The sequence below is a fragment of the Lampris incognitus genome, chromosome 2 (assembly GCF_029633865.1).
Source record: "Lampris incognitus isolate fLamInc1 chromosome 2, fLamInc1.hap2, whole genome shotgun sequence".
NCBI lineage: Eukaryota > Metazoa > Chordata > Actinopteri > Lampriformes > Lampridae > Lampris > Lampris incognitus.
Genome location: NC_079212.1, coordinates 24379948 through 24399472, shown reverse-complemented (window position 1 = coordinate 24399472; position 19525 = coordinate 24379948). Strand labels below are relative to the sequence as shown.

Below are 19525 nucleotides of genomic sequence, written 5' to 3'. Positions count from 1 at the left end.
TAAAACAGAAATCCTGATTTCCCCATCTGTCCCTCCCACTGGCAGTGAGAATGACAGAGAAGGTGTAGCTGCCATTGTCGCTCGTGTGCCATCAGCTCAGCAGTAAAAAGTTCCTATGGCATCCTTGGACCAACGATAACAACATCAAACTACCGTATTTCCCAGACTATATAAGTCGCTGTTTTTTACTCATCTGGCTGGTCCTGCGACTTATATTCCAAAGCGACTTACACGGTGTAATTTTGTGGGACGAATACACTGCATTTCAACGAAGGCCAGTAGATAGTGCGGGTCTACCCACAAAGCTTATTAGAAAATATCACGGGTTCGGGCGAATGAGTCAAAAAGTGAGGAGGCTTCACCTACGAGTTTTTTTTCCCCAAAGTGGTATCCATAGCTTTTGTTTGCACTGCCAAAACTTTTTTTTTGTCAGAAAGAAGGGGTGCATATGTGTGTGTGTGTGTGTGTGTGTGACACAGAGGGAGAGAGAGAGAGAGAGAGAGAGAGAGAGAGAGAGAGAGAGAGAGAGAGAGAGAGAGAGAGAGAGAGAGAGAGAGAGAGAGAGAGAGTGAGTGAGTGAGTGTCTTTAATGAAGGCTTGCTTGTTTTGCTGCTATTCAATAATAAAGCACACCGTTTGGAACAATCAGTGTATTATGCAGGGCAAACAGCCCAATAATGAGATCGTGCAACAGTGCTCATTTTGCTGTAGCCTAGGCTAAATTTGAAGGTTTGCAGGTCAGATCAGGTTTGGGTGGTTAATTAACACATATTGTAGCGGGTCAGGCAGTGCGGATTGACTCTCATAACGGGTCGGGTGGGTGCGGATATTAAAAAACCCTGGCCTGCCTATCACTACTACACCACCATATGAATGCGATTTATACACCGAAGCGACTTATATATGTTTTTTTCCTCTTAACCACATGTTTTTTGCTAAGTGCAACTCGTATTCCAGTGCGACTTGTAGTCCGGGAAATACAGTATATGGGAACACTGTTTTATTGTAATATTGATTGTAGAATGGGTAGATAACCATCTTTTGAGTGCCACGTTACCGCTCCTATCTAGTCAAACGTTTCACCAATCGCATATTGGAGTGTCTCCAACCACAATAAAGATGCCAGTTAGTGTTATGTAGCCTGACTGTATGGTCCAGATGGCTAAAATAAGTATTTATTAATAATGGAGAGAATCACATATTTCATCTTTATCAGTTTCAAATCACTGCACTCTTAAGTCAAATGGGGGACTCGATTTGAAATGAGTTGCCATTAGTTATTTTTTGCTGAGCGTTGGCAGGTCTTGTCACGTTGTAGTTGTATGCTTGTGGAAAATTAATGCATAAACCAATTAAGCTGGCAAATATTACAGCTTCCACCGTATCTTCTTCTTGTGAAGATGTTCATGATATATTCACGAATGCTGAGTCTGTACTCCTGAAGCATGACAATAAGCAAGATGCCGCACATTAACATCCCAGACTCCTGTGTGTCCCTGCAGCCCAGCGTTCAGCCCATGAGCTTCCCATGGTGGAGAAGCAAGACATGGACAGCTGCTCTGTACTGGGAGGCCAGCAGATGATCCTGACCGGACAGAACTTCAGCTCTGATTCCAAGGTCGTATTTATGGAAAAGACCCAGGGTGAGTAACAGATCATCTACATTCACTTTTGAGCATCTACTGTTCAAATATTTTGGAAAGGAGTCATTCTTTTTCTTTTTTTACATGCAAATTGAAGATTTTTTTTTTCATTAGATATTTCAAATACAACACAGAACAAAATAAAGAGCTCAGAGCATGACCGGAACAAAACAGCTTGGGCATGATAAAATTAAAGTAATTTATTTTTAGAACCATTTTCATAAGATCTGGTGAAAATGTCTTTGCATCCCACCAGAGATCAATAAATGAAATGATCTGAGGAAAAAAAAAAAAGAAAAAAAGTCTGGTCTCTTTGACTTACCTCAGCCATGTACGCTCCAAAATATCACCGCGCTTGACTCTTAATGACCAATCAGGACAGCTCCCTACAAGGAGCCTGTCTGTCAATCAAGTTACATGAACATTGTGCATCTGGTGTATCTATCTAGTTAGCGTAAAGTTAAGATGCTGCAAGCTAAACGCTAAAATTTTAACATTCTAGCTTTACGCTAAACATTTAGCATATAAAACTAATACACTATTAAACATTTAAATGTATTTAACTGCACAACAAAATGCTAATATATGGTTTAGTTAATATGCTAAATGTTAGCTACATTAGCTTACATGCTGTATAATGTTACATTACACGCCCCTGACACCGCAGGCCAAGGGCGTGACTGGACTATGCCAACATGACCCATTTTGGAAATCAAAAATCTTGGGTAGACTGTGGGTTGACACAGGCACTGGGCTCATGTATACATATCATAAATGAAAGTATTGATGCTCAATGGGCTATTCCTGACATGCTACGCTCATCACCTGTTAAAGTTACCCAAGCTCTGAAATAATGATTCATATTTATTCAGATTATTTTCAGTTTAGTTTTATTCCCAAATGCCTCTGTCTACATTGGCTGCATGCAAACTGGCCACAAGGGCACCCCCAGAAACATTTTGTATTCTTACTAAGAGTTTCCAGCATTTAGCCTCTGGTGACAATGACAGCTCTGAACGTTCAGCAATAATAATGAAACTATCAATGTTCAATATTCATATCTAGACCTTTAACTTTTCTATAATGAAGGGCTCTTCCGCCTCCTCTGCATCTCTGTCATCCCCTGATGAATGTTAAATCAAGAGAGCAACAGTTACACTCGTATAAAACCAAAAGATGTTGGTCTGTAAGTAAATAAAGTCGATCTGGATGACGATGCTAGAGTCATTAAGTATCAGAACTTAATTTTCTTTTAGAGAAAAACCGCTACAGAAATATGACCCTTTACTCTTGTTGCTTTCCTTGTTCACAGTCACTGCAAAAACCGAAAAGTAACATAGGGTGGCAAATCTTGTCAGGCAAATAATAAAACTCTTGGTGCTAACTGCAGTAAATTGAGCAAGACTGTTGACATTTGCGAGCCTAGGAGTACCTAGGTTTTTATCTTGCCTAGCTTGTGAACCATACTATCGGTACTATGAGCCTGAGTCTGTTCTGTTTGCTGTCCACGTGTACAAGACAAGTACCACTTCCTCAATCTCATTTTCCAATCTCCTCCCCCAAAAGTTTGATGTGTGAATGCAGGCAGAGGGTAACTGCGGGGTAGGATGCAGAACATTTGTATGACAAATGTCACTTTGGTTAACTTATGTTCACACAGCTATTTGTATTGGGTGGAAAAAAGATATGAGGATAAAAGATTCAGGGCTATAGATACAATTTTGGGGGTTATATAGCTCTATAGTCTCGACCTAGTCACACCCATGCTGCAGGCACCGATGGCATGCACGTGCAACATGACTGACAGGCAGGTTGGGATGCCGCCTCATGGAGAGCATCCTGATTGGCTAAGACATGACGTAGGGCAATCACAGAGACTGGACTTTTTTCTCAAAGAATTTCATCTGTTGATATCTTTTGTGTTGTAAAGAACTCTTTGCTAAATATTACCAAAATGGTAGATACCAACATCCTTAAAATAAACTGCTCTACTCTAACTTTTAAATAAGAAATATCAGATATTAGACCTACAACCCTCACCCATATAGAAACCCATATAGAAAACGTAGACAGATTTACATCAAGCTAAATAAAAAGGCAGGGTACCGTAGCAGGCTAGAGTGGGTGTAGAAACTCCTGTTAAATGAAAGATGACAGTTTCAGATTTGGAAGGTCCAGTATATTCCTGGTATACGTCCCAGACTTTATAGAAAATCTCCACTGAGGAATGAAGCATAATTGAAATGTACTCATCAGGTACACACACACACACTGAGGTTATGGCAAGACTTGTAATAGGTTTTTCAGCGTGGTTTGACATTGTTTAGCTGTGTTGTGAGTTACAGTTATAGTTCGTTTGCAATAACTCGTTGGAATCTCTCCAAAATCTGTGGCATTTTTTTGTTCTTTGTCACAGTCTCTTCATGCATCTGTCGGTTCTGGTATTATATAATGTGTTTTCATTGTGATGAACAGCAGAGTATTACACCAGAATAACACCAATTAGATGTTTCTAAGTGAGAATAGTTAACAATCCTTATTTTTATATCTGAGAGATTCAGTGATAACTTTCTTGCTGAGCCATTTCATACCTCACCGTGGGCCTGGATAATAATGTATAGTTGTTACCCCATGCGGTTTACCTACGAATAATTTGCATGATCTAACTGATAACACTGTTGCCCAACTTTCCTTTGCCCTTTTCTCCCTGGCTCAATTCCATGATGTCTTATCACTCAGATCAGCCTTTTGTTGTGTGATGAACAGTCTGTACCTTAACAAAAACACACTGCGGGGAGGTCCATTGGTTAACTCGTCAAGTAGAAACTCTGCTTGAGTCCCCGTCTTGATTCCCCAGTCAGTGAGTTTATTTTAACACAAAAAAATGTATCTAGATAGAACTTAATGATATGGGTAGAGCTTCAGCTATACATAATAACAAAGATTTGTGGAACAATTTGATGTTATCCTCCATCACTTGTTCTCTCTGCGTGCAGTAGTGGAGCAATTGTCAAAGATCAAATCTGCATTTGAGAGACAATGTTTTCAAGACAAGACTGACTCGAGTGATTCAACCATGACTGCAGTGAAGCATTGCCCGTGGCCCAACTGCCTGCACTCAATTAGCAGAATGACAACAGCTGATGTGCAGTCATTTGAATCTTGACTTTTCCTCACTCACGCTATATTTGCATTATTTAAAGATATGACATCTTTTCTCTTTTCTGGTGGCTCCACCCAACCTGTTTTATTAGACATGTACTATTATTATTATTATTATTATTATTATTGATAGTAATTATTATATTTCAAATACTTAGTTTGTTTTACTGCTTTTAATATTTTTTAAGTATTGTAGGTAGTATTGTTGTTTGATTTTTGTTCAAAACTGTTTTAAACCTGTCCAGTTGCTCAGTGTGGTCCTCAACAGTTTGCCCCTAGTTGCATAAAGCCTGCCTGTTCCGTCAACATTGGACAGTGACTGGTGTTGAGATGGTCTCTGTTTGCATAATCATAATCATACAGTGCTGTGACTCACCAGCTCCACTGCTGTCTGAGTCTGGAGCATTTGGCTTTTTTATACGTGGCTTTCTACATTGGGATTGCTTCAACTAAAACTTGGACCTGCTTTGCTCGACCACTCTTTTTTTTCTTCTTCTTCTTCTTCTTTGGGGTTCCCTGCAGCTGTGTTACGACACAGCACAGTAATGGCCAGTAAGACGGAGACGGGAAAAGAGATCTTAGGATGAGGGATTGCCATTGTTTTGGGGAGTTTCTGTATGACACACAGTGCTGGAGCAGTGCAGCTGTGAAATCCTTCTGAATGGGAGACAGCTGTCTCTGGCTATGGCTCTCCATTGGCTCCCATGCATGGACAGGCTAGCCAAGCTAGCTCTCTTTGGACACGTCTCCACCTCCCCTTCTGCCTCCCTCCTTCTTTGTCCACCCCCGGAGAGGAAAAATAAAAAATAAAAAGACGGGGTATCCCTGAGAGTAGAATTGCAACAAAACGCAAACAAATACAAATGCCAAGAAAGCAGTGGTCATTACCTTTTGTCAGTGAAATGGAGCAAGTTAATCACCGACATGAAGTAGAGAAAGAAAAAAAGAAAACACAAATATTGGCAAGACATATGGAATACCCCTTTCTCCTGCTGACTCATTTCAGCCGTGTGTTCAATCTGCAGCCTGACAGCAGGTTTCCCACATAACATTGCAAACGAGCTCCCTAAACTGCCAGTTGTATTAGAACTCAGTAAAGGGCACATGAAGTTTACAAAAACATTTTGATGTGAGCATTTATTTTATGAAGAAGATCCTTGTTAGAGAGAAGAGGATCTCTGTTTTGCCGAAAGAAGAGTGAGGATAAGTAGAGAATGAACGCAAAGCATAACAACCTCAGGAGTAGTGCAAAAGGCTGTAAAGGACTTAACTGGATTGTCGTGACATTAAAATTCTATGCACATGCATGTACATATATGTACATACATATATGTACAAACATATAGGAAAACCTTCTCTCATATGCTGCCTTTGTTTTTGTTTTTTCCCCTCCATGTTATGCTAGTGAAAACAATATCTTTTTCTGCCACACCTTATCTTTCCGATTAAAAGGCGATTGTTTGTGTGTTTGGAGTAAATCTGTAAATCAGCTCTGACTTAATATGTGTTAATGTAGGTGGTATCTGAGGAAGTGGTTGAAACAGAGATATGATCTACATGCAAAAAGGGCCTTTTGCCTTCCACTTCAACTTGAAATCACCTCGTGTTGAAGTTGCAGTTAGACTGTGTTAGATGAAAAAATTACGTCTTTTATGGTGTTTACTATATGTCTATGCCGAGATGTGTCCTTTTTGTGTGGAAAAAATCCCAAAACCACAACAACGTGCAGTCGTTTTAAATGTCATTAAAAAAAATCCCTGAACCAAAACCGAGAGTGAATAACTGAGAGGGATGAGATATGTCACCACTGCTCACTCTCTCCGAACTCAAAAGACAAATTGACCAAAATAAATTCAAAGCAAGAACAATATCTGAAGTGGAGGTGCTTCCTCTATCAGCTCAGATACTCTGGCCTGATAACATGTGCCGGCGGCTACGTACAGTGCCAATTGTTTGAACCACTTGGGGAAATAACAGCAGCTTAAACCAGTCTCAAAAAACAACAAATCTTAGTTACATTTGGATCATTCTGTTCTTTGGAAGGTTTTTAAATGGTGATAAACTGTGACTATCCTCACAACCTCTTGGGTCTTTTTTTCCCTTTTTCATCAGAAACATGAGACTGTTTAAAGGATTTCTCCACACTCATTAATAGACTCCTGCATCTCTCTCTCTCTCTCTCTCTCTCTCTCTCTCTCTCTCTCTCTCTCTCTCTCTCTCTCTCTCTCTCTCTCTCTCTCTCTCTCTCTCTCTCTCTCTCTCTCTCTCTCTCTCTCTCTCTCTCTCTCTCTCTCTCTCCCTCCCTCCCTCCTCTTTTGCTTTGCTTTCCTATAGATGGACAGCAGGTTTGGGAGATGGAGGCAACAGTAGACAAAGATAAGAGCCAGCCTGTATGTATGAACCACCAGCCTGTTCACTAGATTACCTGTCATACATCAATTCAAACTGTCATTTATTTATAGTTCGTGTCAAAAACAGCAAAGCATTGCAGCTAACATGCAATAACCATGTCCTGCAGAATATGCTGTTTGTTGAAGTTCCCTCCTACCGAGAACCGTCTGTCTGCCGTCCTGTCAAAGTCAACTTCTATGTCATCAATGGAAAGAGGAAGCGCAGCCAGCCTCAGCACTTCACCTACACACCACTGGCAGGTAAGAGCTGATACAAACCACGCTCAACTTCTCTGTGGTGTGTTTACATTAAATCATGTCAGAAAATCCCTTGTGTGTAAGAGGGAACCAATCACAATTTTCAACATAGTGAAGAGATAACACTCCATTAGCAGCCATGATAATTAGCAGTCTTCTTTGTGTCTGTGAAACACCACTGAAATTGTGCTGAAAAGTGTCCACCGGTGACATCTATGACAGCCAGTCTGAATTGTCATCTTTATATGGCATTCGGTGGCATTCGCTATGTAGCATTGATATTCTCGTTGTCTTATACAGTGTAGTCTATTTCAATGTAGGGAAGCAAGGGTCATTGTATTTACATTCATGGATTGATGGACACTTTTCAGCACAAGTTTGGCAGTGTTTCAAAGACACACAGATATCTGTCAAGTATTATGGCTGCAAATTGAATGTTATCCTTACAACATACTATATATAGAGAGATAATATTAAAGATTGTGATTGTCTCCCTCAAATATGGTATACTGAAGCTATCTTCTCTGACAGAATTCAGTAAAACCATAACGGACCTTTTTTTTTTTTTTTTGCTTTTCTCGCAGCTCAATCCATCAAGACAGAGCCATTGGATGAGTATGAGGCAGGCCACATGGGCTTCACCATGCCCCAGATTTTGGGTTTATGCCCTCAGTCTTACTATCATAACCCTCGCGCTGTCCTCCACCCAGACAATGGCCTGGTCTCCAACATGGCCTCCTGCCAGCAGGGGCGCCAAGCCTCCAGCCTGCTGGGCCAAGATACCCGCTTCCAGCAGCAGAGCCCCGCCATCGTCTATTCCCATGGAAGCAAGAGTTTGAGCAGTCTTTATCAGCAGGCTGGAGGGATGCTGCCTGACCCTCACCGGTCGGTCCTGGTCCACACTGGCTCCCCGTCCCAGTCAGGAGGTCCTATCGGGGCCCATCAGCAGCATCCGGCAGCAGGCCAGCACCCCTCAATCATCCAGTTTTCCCCCACCAACCACCACCTGCTCCGGGGAGCAGACCCTCAACCTCTCCCCGCTCCACAGCCTGACAGCCAGCAGATCATCTACTGTGATGGCTACTCCCCGCAGGCAGCAGCAGCCCATTCCCCTACACCATCCCAGGCTCAAGCTGCGGCGACTCAGCCCCAGCACTACCCCACAGTGATCCAGCAGCAGCCATACGTGCAGAAGGGGCCGCAGAAGGGCAGGGCTCCCCCTGGACAGATGGAGGCTCCGGGAGATGGGCAGAGGAGGGTGACGGTTAAGGAGGAGAACCTGGACCAGGCCTACCTAGATGATGGTGAGTGTAAGTTACTGCTTTAATACTCAAGTGTGAATGGAGACTGCTCCTGAATGGTATTTCACTCATGTGCGTCTTAACTGAAAATGCAACTGCAAACACCGAACGTGCATTAACGTGAATGTACATTGATATACCTTGACTAGAGTGACATGCATTTACGTCACTTTTAAATGTTGTGTTATACGTCGGGCATCTGGGTAGTGTAGCGATCTGTTCTGTTGCCTACCAACACGGGGGTTGCTGGTTCGAATCCCCATGTTACCTCCCGCTTGGTTGGGTGTCCCTACAGACACAATTGGCCGTGTCTGCGGGTGGGAAGCCGAATGTGGGTATGTGTCCTGGTTGCTGCATTAGCGCCTCCTCTTGTTGGTTGGGGCGCCTGTTCAGGGGGGAGGGGGAATTGGGAGGTATAGCGTAATCCTCCCAAGCGCTACATCCCCCTGGCGAAACTCCTCACTGTCAGGTGAAAAGAAGTGGCTGGCAACTCCACATGTATCCGAGGAGGCATGTGGTAGTCTGCAGCCCTCCCTGGATCAGCAGAGGGGGCGGAGCAGCGACCGGAATGGCTTGGAAGAGTGGGGTAATTGGCCGGATGCAAGTGGGGAGAAAAAGGGGGAAAAACCGGAAAAAAAAAATTTTTTTGCTATTGTGAAAATTTAGCAAATTATAAGATTCTAATCGAGTCGAGTAATCCACTGGCCTTTAAGTTTTTTTCTTTTGCTTTTTTTAATCGGGCACAGAGAAAGAGAGTTAATTTTTCATTTCAGAAAGAGATATACGCTGTCCCTTTTGTTAAAGAGATGAACGATGTGAACTGTCACACAAACATACATCTTTCCCTCAGAACAATTCAAGGATATTTACACTATCTCTGCCATCCTCTTTGCACATATCCCCCAATCCATCCAAGACATGACACTGTCTCTCTGATCAAGGCCAACAGAACAAGCTCACCCTGTTAAAACAACCCCTGCCAGGAGGTGTAGTTATGTTCCACTCAAGATGGAAATAACAGGGATTATGAGTCATGTGTTTATACTTACCCTTGTCAACCCATTACCCTCCGACAGAATTAATGTCAGGGCACATCCAGCAGCGGTCAGAAGGCTGAACCTCTTCCTTGCTTTGTACAGTTTCTCCAATCTACGTACAATATTGTTACAAACGATGGCCTGCTCCGATAGCCCCATTCATATGGTCTCTGTTCATCCGACCGTTCAATCTTCACACCAGTTTCGATGTCGTAGCTTGTCATCGTGTTACTCTGTTCACCGGTGACCACGCCGGGCCTTGTATTGTTTTGTCTGGCACCATTGCACTTTAGGAAGTGAGCCCCTTTTCTTTCTTTTTTTTAACCGTCACACCAAGAAGGACTCATCATCGATGCAATGCACAATCATTGTCGGACTGTTGTGAACAGAACAGATACAGGATCATTGTGTTACCTTTGCATTTGGATGTAAGTCTAGTATTGACGGCACATTTTCGACTGAGTAGCTAACGTCGTGTATTATTTACATCCTGATTGGACGCTTAATATTGGCATCATAAAATAGGTGCATTTACACCAGTTCCGCTGACCCTAAAATTAGATCGTCTGAGTCCCGTCTTTAGTTAACCAACTACCCGGAAAAGCGAGCTGACCCGTCAGAAACGCTTGAAAACGTCCACCGAAGGATTGATTTGTTTGAGCAGGTTAAAGGTGGTAGAGCGTGTCTTACTTGCATCGCTGAAATCCTACCTCGAATGAAACCACATGGGCAATACAAGTGACCGAACACGAGGGAGCGGCAGGGAGAGAAGAGTGGTGAGGATGCAGAGAAAAAAAAAAGACAAATTTTGCCAGTTTCCTTGTCGATGAGGATTATAATGATCATAAAAAATTTTACATTTTACAAGGGCATGTATTTTTTAATATGCACACCCCCCCACACCACACATGCACACAGACTTGGTACAGCGCTTGGTACAGCTAAACGTGAGACCAAATGCCAGTTTGTGAGCGAGTCTGAAGCCAGGTTCATGAGGTGCTTCGCGTCTAACAAGAAAGGGAGGGACAGAAAAGTGTCAGATCCCCTGACCGCCTAGTTATGTTGACACTGTTATGAAGTGAAAAACAACTTCCATGGTAACCATTGTCAAACAGTGGAACGGGCTGCCTGGGAGAGCTGGGGAAAGCCTCTTTTGTTTGTTATACTTGGCCAGGGCTTCCCCTTGGCCTTACGCCCCTCAATTCTGTGGGGGAACCCACCAGAGGATTAGCTTTTTTTCCAACCGCGGGATCCTGCCAATCTGGCGCAAGAAATTCTTATTTGCAGCTGCTCTCCTCCAGAAATCCAGCCTGATCCCTCTAAGATAGCGGGAGGGCGGAGGGTCGTCCGCAGGAAAAGGGAAGGGACTGTGTGTGTGTGTGTGTGTGTGTGTGTGTGTGTGTGTGTGTGTTTCAGTGGAAAAAATGAAACGAAGAAAAGAGGCCAGTGGTGGAATTTGGATTTTTTTGGATAGATCCTACAGGGTTTCCCTACTCGGTAAACAGAAACAGGGTTTCGGGGTTGTGCATTAATAAGCAGCTATAGTGCAGTCATACTGGGCCCAGTGTGTTGCTGGGGTTTGATCCTCTCATCATCACGTGGTAACGATGAGCGGCCAGCTCCGCACCATAGGTCTCCTGCGTCTTTGTTCTTCTTTGGCCTTTTATTCTGTCAGCACTTCGCCCTCTCCCTGGAAATCTCATAAAAATACTTGCTGAGGAATTTACAGTTACTTAGATTTAACAGCCTGTTAATACAAAGCACTGCGGGCTGTTTTCACAGCTATGAAGTGAACAAGTTTTAGTTAGAAAGAGATGAAAAACCGTAGAATGAGTGACAGTGATATAATTTCGCATCTCTCAATGATAAGGACATGCCATTATTGAAACTTGTTTGAGGGGCACGCAGTTGTCAACATCGCCACTTACTATAGGTATTGCGTTGCAACATATCAGTCATAACAGGTGTTAATGCCTGGATATTTTTGAAAAAAATGTGCTGTCATGACAGCTTTAGACTCAGAAGGGGCTGCCCCATGCTAAAAAAAAACGTCCTTCTGTTTCTCAGGCAAACGATGCAGATGATGAAGGGCAAAAACTCCCCACTTTCTTTCATTGCAAACATACTGCTGTAGCCACAAAAGAGATCATTTATTTGAAGCCATCAAAGATGTTTTCCCCAAAATAGGATTATCATCATTACTCATTCGAAATAAGTGTTTCACTTTTGGTACTCTCGGTGACACATCCTGGTATCGTCACAGTTTTGTGGTCGTTAACTGTCACATCTTCGAGGTGCCTGAACTGTATCACCTTTGCTAGATGAAACAGATATTTCTTTCATTTAAGGTATAGCAAAACCTCATCAACACCTCCTCCCACTCACAACACTTGTATCAACCGCTCTCTTACATGTTTCCACGCCTCGCATTTTTGCTAAAGATAAGTCTCTCAAGCACGATAAAGTGGGAATTATTATTCCCAGTTTATCTGTTAAACTATCACCTATTGTAAGTCGCTTTGGATAAAAGCGTCGGCTAAATGACTGTAATGGAGTGGAATAGCCACTTTGTTTTTTTTGCCCCGTGAATTTGACCTTTGTTGGATTCTAATCTGGTGTCCTGGTGGCGATCTCATCAACAAAAAAAAAAGGCCTTGGAGTTTCTTGATTGATATTGAATAATGAACTGACTTGTTCTTGTTGAAAACATGACATGCAAACCTGTCGTGTCTTGCATGAGTGTGTAAGGCACCTCAGAAAGTGTTTTTTCTCTGGAACAACGTTTACATTTGACATCATTTGGCCTTTGCTTTTATCCAAAGCGAACTACAAGAGAGTCAGCAATTAAAAGATAAGTTCATGTGTTATGAACCAGCATCATATAGAGCACTACACAGTAGACACATCATAGCCAAAAGTGCATGTCAAGATATACTTTAAATCATTGAGATATGGAGAAAATGAGATTCAGTGTACTAAGTAGACTAACCTTGCCACAGAACAGTAAAACGGGTCAGTTATGCAATGAGAGCATAAAATGTTAAGTAGAAATGGGTTCAATAGTAGACACCAATAATATTGTGTTTAAGTAACTAGGGCCGCTGTAGTCACAGCCGGCGCCAGTTCATATTCACTGCAACGTGCCACTGGAGACTATTTCAGGATTAAGCCAGGCATTGAAGAGGAAAGTTCTAAGCAATAGAGAGCAGGAATGACCAACGTAGCCAAAACAGGTTGGCTGCATAGATTGTGAACAACAGGTTCAAAAGCCCTGGCCTAGTCTGCAGAGGCTGGGAGTGACAGATTTAGTGGGTGTGGAATAAAGCCCAGAGGCAGTGGAGCAGGTGAAATTGTTCCAGCAGGTAGCGATCAGGGCAAGAGAGATAAAGCACACAGAAACCGCCTGGTGGACAGGCATTAGTTTCAGCTCACTTACATTCCATTTAAGAGGCTAGCTCAAATACACAACTTAGCCGTTTCCCCTCCAATACAGTTACTATGACCAAACTAATTAGTACTTGACACATTTTTCAAAGAGGCTCATTCATGTATGGTAACATGCACACTGAAATTTTCTCGCCTGTAAGTTTGCATGTTTGAGAAGGTCTTGGTACATTCTCGTTTCTCTCTCTGTGGGTTTCCGGTTGATGCTTGTCTTCTTTTGAATGCCACAATACCTTTCTCGGGTGAATCCCCTCACAAATGACCTACATGTGCACACACACACATACACATGTGCACACATAGTGCACTGACAGTTTATGCAGACAGACATAGTACACACACACACACACACACACACACACACACACACATAAATGTGCATGAAACATCCACCCCATCTCAGAGTGGGCAACGCGCAGCGACTAAGTCAGCTACTGTGCAGGTCGTGTCTTTCTCCTCCCACCATCAGTTGGTAAACAAACCAGCTCACTGGTACAGACCCCAGGAGCCAGACACTCACCTATTGTACAGACTAGGCTGAGTGTTCCCTGGACCAGCCTCAAAATGGCCAGCCCGTGCCAACCCTTCATTAGATTCAGTAAAGCCCTACTGTGTGTTGCCCTGCTGCAGTGCTCCTGCTGCCTCTCTAAGCTTGTTTTATGCTCAGGGAAAAATCCTGTGGTACCACTAGGGAGATGAAAGTTTCTTTAAGGCAGGTGTCAGAGGGAATTCCACCAGAGACTAAAATAAACAGGGACGTTGAAGTCCTGACGACAGCAGAGCACCCAGTTTGGCTATTCCCGCAGTTTTGCAGCGCAGAGGCACAGCTCCAGCTATAAAATGTGCTTAGTGTTGAGCTGCTCTGATGCATTTAGTTCGCTCTCACATCTGCAAATGATCAGGTAGAGAGAGCGTGAGGGAGATACACAGGGTGAGGAAAGAGAGGCAGCGTGTGAAAGAGAGTGAAAGTGATTGCCCTGCTGATTGAAATAGCCCCTCGCTCTATCTTTCTGCCTCCACCTCTCAATTTCTCTCAGTCTCACACATCTCTCAATTAAATCTGAGGACGGTTTGTAACGTTATCTTTGGAGTCCTGATTTATTAGTTTAATTAGATGCAATTGTATTTTCTTTCACAGTACAAATAGCTTTCCTTTTTCCTTAATGTAAGCATTCTGCAGAAAGTCTCACAAAAATAACAGAATGTGCTTGCCCCTTCATTTGCATAATTTTAAATCAGGCATTTTTTGAGTTGGCATTGCGGTGAGATCGGGTTTGGCCTTCACAGTCGGTCATCTGCTGGACAATGCTGTTTTGTGGTTGAGATAGTATCTGGTTGCGCTTAGTGTGTGTTCAAACAGTAGCATCCTTACCCCGATCACTATGTAGGTCAAAGCTTTAAATAGGGCTACAAAAAGCCAACTGAATATTGAACGCTTCTACGGCTCAAACAAGGCAGTCTTTCATGGTTTTCCTGCCATATCGGGGTCAAAATGGAAGAAAAGTTTCTTTATCGGTTAATTTATAATTAACCTTCATTCAGCCCGAGGAAGAAGGAGAGCAAGCGACAGAATTCTGAAACAGCCGAACTATCCAAACACCAATTCAATCTGTGATTCGTTTTAAAATAGTGAAGTAAAATGACTAAATAATTTATTTTATGTTTTTTGCTCAAAAACTACTTTAAATATCACCCTTTGTACCCTTTGTACTTGTTTAGTGATAAATGAGAAACAGTGCATGCAATAAGCTCTCCGGCATGTGGGTATACCCTTGTGTTAAATAGCCCAATAACCAAATCAGAATGTAATCCGTTGCCATGGATACAAATGCACAGATATTATGTTTTACTGTAGTGGCATAGTTATACACTAAAAAGCTTTTTTGGCTCACTTTGAAGTACTTATATCACTCATCAGTGCTAATGAGCTCCCTAAGGCACAACAGAGGCAGTGGCACCAGTGTCTTATGTTATATTGCCAGTGTGAACACACACACAAACACACACACACACACACACACACACACACACACACACACACACACACACAGTAGGCTCTCAGGCCTTACTTTGGTCCTGTGCAACCATGATAAAGAGCAGAGCCGAACCCAGAGGATGTGGCATATCTGGAGAGACAACATATTACACATTCTGGACATTCCTCACTGCTTACTGCAGGCGTTCCTAGTGTTGGTGGTAGCTCGACCGCATGTGAACAGATGCAGGCAGACATAGTGAAAGCCTAACACAGGAGCAGGTAGGGTTCGCTCGTGCTCACTTTTCACTTACCACGTATGCTTTTAATTTATTGCTCTTGAAAGCTTGCCCATGCTTAATTTCATTATTGACATACAGGGAGCAGCAACACATCAAGGCTACTATACGCGTACAAAGACACGTGGATACAGTACTGATTTTATTTTTTATTTTTTGTGGGGAAGGGGGTGGCACAGACAGTGTTAAATGTTCATAATGTTGACAAAGAATGGGCAGTTTCTAGACCTGATCAGGCCTGATGAAGGTATGAAAAAATGCTATTGTTATTTTGTTTTGTTCCCAGTAAATGACGTTGACATGTGCCCCACACACATTGCCTCTATTTTTAGAACCAAGAAACTGAAAGTTTCCACTTGGACCCCCTTTCCCCACCCACATATATACTCATGCAGAGGCACCCACACAAACACACAAACACACAGAGCAATCTGCAGAACAGGAAGAAATTGCTTGTACGCTTCAGTGTAACTCGATACCCCTAGTGGGGACTCGACACAAATGCAACACCTCAGGCACAAGCAAATTTTACCACATCCACCTTCTATAATGCTACACCACTCACAAAGCTCAGCCACGTCGGTCTTAGTTTCTATCTGTAGGATTTCACAGCACTTTCGCTTTGGAAAAAGTTAAACTTTTTCACTTTATTGATGTCGTCACTGAGGTTTTGCTGCAGTAGTTATTTAATCCTTGAGTAAAATGTGGGTTTTTTATGGTTTTATCTGTCTCACTTCCTAACTTCTCTCTCCGTCTGCTCTGTTTTACAGTGAATGAGATCATAAGAAAGGATCTGACTGGTGTCCAGGCCAGAGGGCAAACATAGAGGAAGAACCTGAACAGGAAATGACACCATGCCCCCCCCAACCCTCGACACACAGGCCTCCTAACCCCCCCCCCCCCAGTGTGTTGACACCCGTTACCCCCCCCCCCATCCTTTTTGCCCATGGAGCTATCGATGTCAGCTCCCTGCAATTATCATTCAGCGGTTTGCCTTAGATGTTTACCCCTCAGTTATCTGTTTCACATTTTACAGAGAATCTATGCGACACATATATTCAATATCAACAGAAAGAGAATGAATGTAGGTGAGATAAACACATCATGAGAAGAGCAATAGCCATACAGCCCAAGTAATAAACTCACCCCAAGATGGCTGCCGCATGCACTGTAGTAGTGAATGATAATTATGTAGCCATGTTGTTATAACGAGGAATTTTTCAGTTTGTTTGAGCCAAAGACGGTCAACCAGTTAACATTGCTGAGTTTTTTGTTTTGGTTTTTTTTTTTTTTTGGGGAAATTTATTGGGCTGTCAATAGGTTGGCTTCTTGTACCATAATGTCACCTCAATTTCAATGCACAGCTAATGTATAAATTACATTCCTTGAGGCCAAATGCTCAGAGTCATTTTGGCTCTTTTCTCTTGAACAAGCCCTCTAGTTTTTCTAGTAAATCTCCAACTTTTTATGTAATTTTCAAGCAGATGACGTCTCAAATATAAACTTTTATCATCTCATGTTAGGTGGAATTTTGTAAATGATGAGAGTTGCATACTCCTATGACTATATATATATATATATATATATATATATATATATATGTATATGTATGTATTCACGTGGCACCTTCCTAATATGCACTGTTTTTAACAACGGGGGAATTAATATTTTTGATGTTTCTTTTTTACCATATTTGTGCCGTGAATAACTTTTTATATTAGTGAAACACCTGTTGCATTATTATCAGGTAATATGCCAAAGTGGCTTCATAGCGGCCTGCAATGCTAAAGCTACGGTTGGGCTAAATTTTCAATTTGAGATCCATTCTTGAGTCTATTTCCATGCAAAACTAAAAAAAAAAAAAAAAAATTCAGCATCTGTACATGAAATCTGACTCACACAGGCTGATCTCAAGTGAACAATTTTGTCCTTGAAGTGCCAGTTATGCCTTCCTATTGAGTGTAATGCATCCAAAGTGTCTCACACTCAGGTGTAGAAGTGGTCCTCGTCTTTTCTTTTATCTCAGATGTTTGCTTGTTCTCCTTGTAATTCTCTTAATATTGTGTGTAATTACATCTGTGGTTGTTTTTGCATTCACAAAGTCTATCCAAAGCCTTTTTCTTTGTGGGTTGTGTTTTGTAAAGTTTATGGAAGTCCATCCAAAATGACAGACGGTTTACACAGAGTCAAGTGTTTGTCTGTGCCATGGCTTCATGCTGCAGCCGTGCAGCGGCATGCCTTACAATCTCAAGGTGAGCCCATATTTTCATAGGAAAATACTTCTCAGCATCTGCTTTTAATTCACCTATAACTTACTGTACAGTAGGAATATACATATACACCTCATGTGCTCATATGCTTGGCAGTGATAAAATAGTGGTGGTTTTAAGAAAGAATACTATTTTTGTAATATTTTCTAAGTGAATTGGAGTGCCTAATAAGTAATGCATGTCATTTATACAGCTGTAAAGAAAAGAAAGGTTGAAAGTAAAGTTATTGGTTTAGAAAACATGATAACATAAATCTCAGATTGACTATATGATATTTGATATCAATGGACCTATGTGATCGAATCTAAAAAAAAAGATTTTGTGATATTATGAAGGTGTTGTTAATAGCTTTACTTCTTTTTTCAGGTCGAGCCATTCTCTAAATATACAGACATTTCTTGAATGTAAACTATAATGAAGAGTTTTTTCCCCCTTTTTGTAAATATATGATGCAAAGTGTAAAATGACTGTCCATGTGTCAGAAGCAGAGTTAGCCTAAAATATATTCATTGTATGTGTTGAACCAGCTGTTTTCCAGCTTTAGCCAGTTCAGTGTGTTTATAATGTGCAATGTCTCTATCGACACTTCACATGACTTCACCTGACGTATTGAGAAGTGAAATAAATGAATGGTCTTTTAATTTCCCAAAAGCAGCAGGGGTCAAATGGATCATATTGTTGTTGTTCTTTTTCTAAACAGAATAAGGACAGCTACATTGTTCACCGGCATCCCTCCAATTGTCAATAGTTTGTATTTTTTTTTTTGGAGAATTTTACAACCCTTGTTAACAAATATTTTCTTTTTGATAGCGGTCTTCTGCTTGTCTCATTGTGAGCCTGCCTGACTTTGTGTTTTACTTAGACAGTTTCAATTCCATCCTATTTTTGTATCTCCTAAAAGTAGCAATAAATCATAACCATATTTAGTACAAATGATGATGGTCGACTCTTTTTTTTTATGTATGTCTCGTGGACTCAAAGTTTTAAAAGCCAGGTTAACTCACTGGCTTTGTGAACTGAAGAGCACACTGTGTTTGTGGCCTTGGGAAAAGCCCGTTCATTCTTTCAACCCCAGCAGACCCTTTTGCATTTTTTAACAGCGTGAATCTGGTGACACGACTGACCTCTGGCTCGAAGATGACTATTCATCTCAGTTTCTTCTCCACGTTGGTAAATTGTTAATTGAGCATTTGCCAGACACTTGTATAAATAGATAAGTCTGGAGGAGACAGCCCACAGGTGACACCTCTCTCGGTTCTCTCGTGGCCTGTGGTGAGAGGAAAATGAAATGAAAATTAGCAGACCCACAGTAGTCTAAATGTGTTTATATTACAGTGAGCTGGATTTATTCGGTATGAAAAGGCTATTTTTCTTACAGCAGCTTAACCCAACAACATGATGTGTTATTCATGTAAGCACGAACACAGCTAAAGCACCGTGACAACCTGAGCACGCGCAAACAAACACACACACAAACGCACATCATACACACACGACAGTAAGAGCTCACGTGCCGGACGACCCTGTTGCCATGGCGACAGCTTGTTTGGAGCGTGGTCGTGAGGACGGCCTTTGTGAATGAACCTTGTGTTCAGGAAGTCTCCAGCTATGACGTCACCAATGGTAAAAAAGCACAGCTTGTGGGCTCCTCCGGATGAGCAGTTTTCACCCCACTATTACAAATATGCCACGGTGACTCATGCGCCCTTTAAGCCCTCATTGGCGTAATGACTCAAGACCGCGTAC

General features: G+C 42.0%; 1 protein-coding gene across 3 annotated transcripts in view; it reads left to right on the top strand.

Annotated features, from left to right (window-relative positions):
• The window catches only part of nfatc2a (nuclear factor of activated T cells 2a), a 27876-nt gene extending 9171 nt beyond the window's left edge, over positions 1-18705 (top strand). For 2 of the 3 annotated variants that reach the window (XM_056302188.1, XM_056302186.1), the window contains exons 6-10: positions 1503-1643; positions 7140-7195; positions 7324-7456; positions 8038-8763; positions 16280-18705. In XM_056302188.1, coding sequence (XP_056158163.1) covers positions 1503-1643; positions 7140-7195; positions 7324-7456; positions 8038-8763; positions 16280-16335 — 1112 coding nt within the window. In that variant the 3' untranslated portion in view covers positions 16336-18705. The remainder of the gene's footprint in view (positions 1-1502; positions 1644-7139; positions 7196-7323; positions 7457-8037; positions 8764-16279) is intronic. The other variant, XM_056302187.1, reaches the window with a different exon arrangement.
• The last annotated feature ends 820 nt before the right edge of the window (positions 18706-19525 follow it).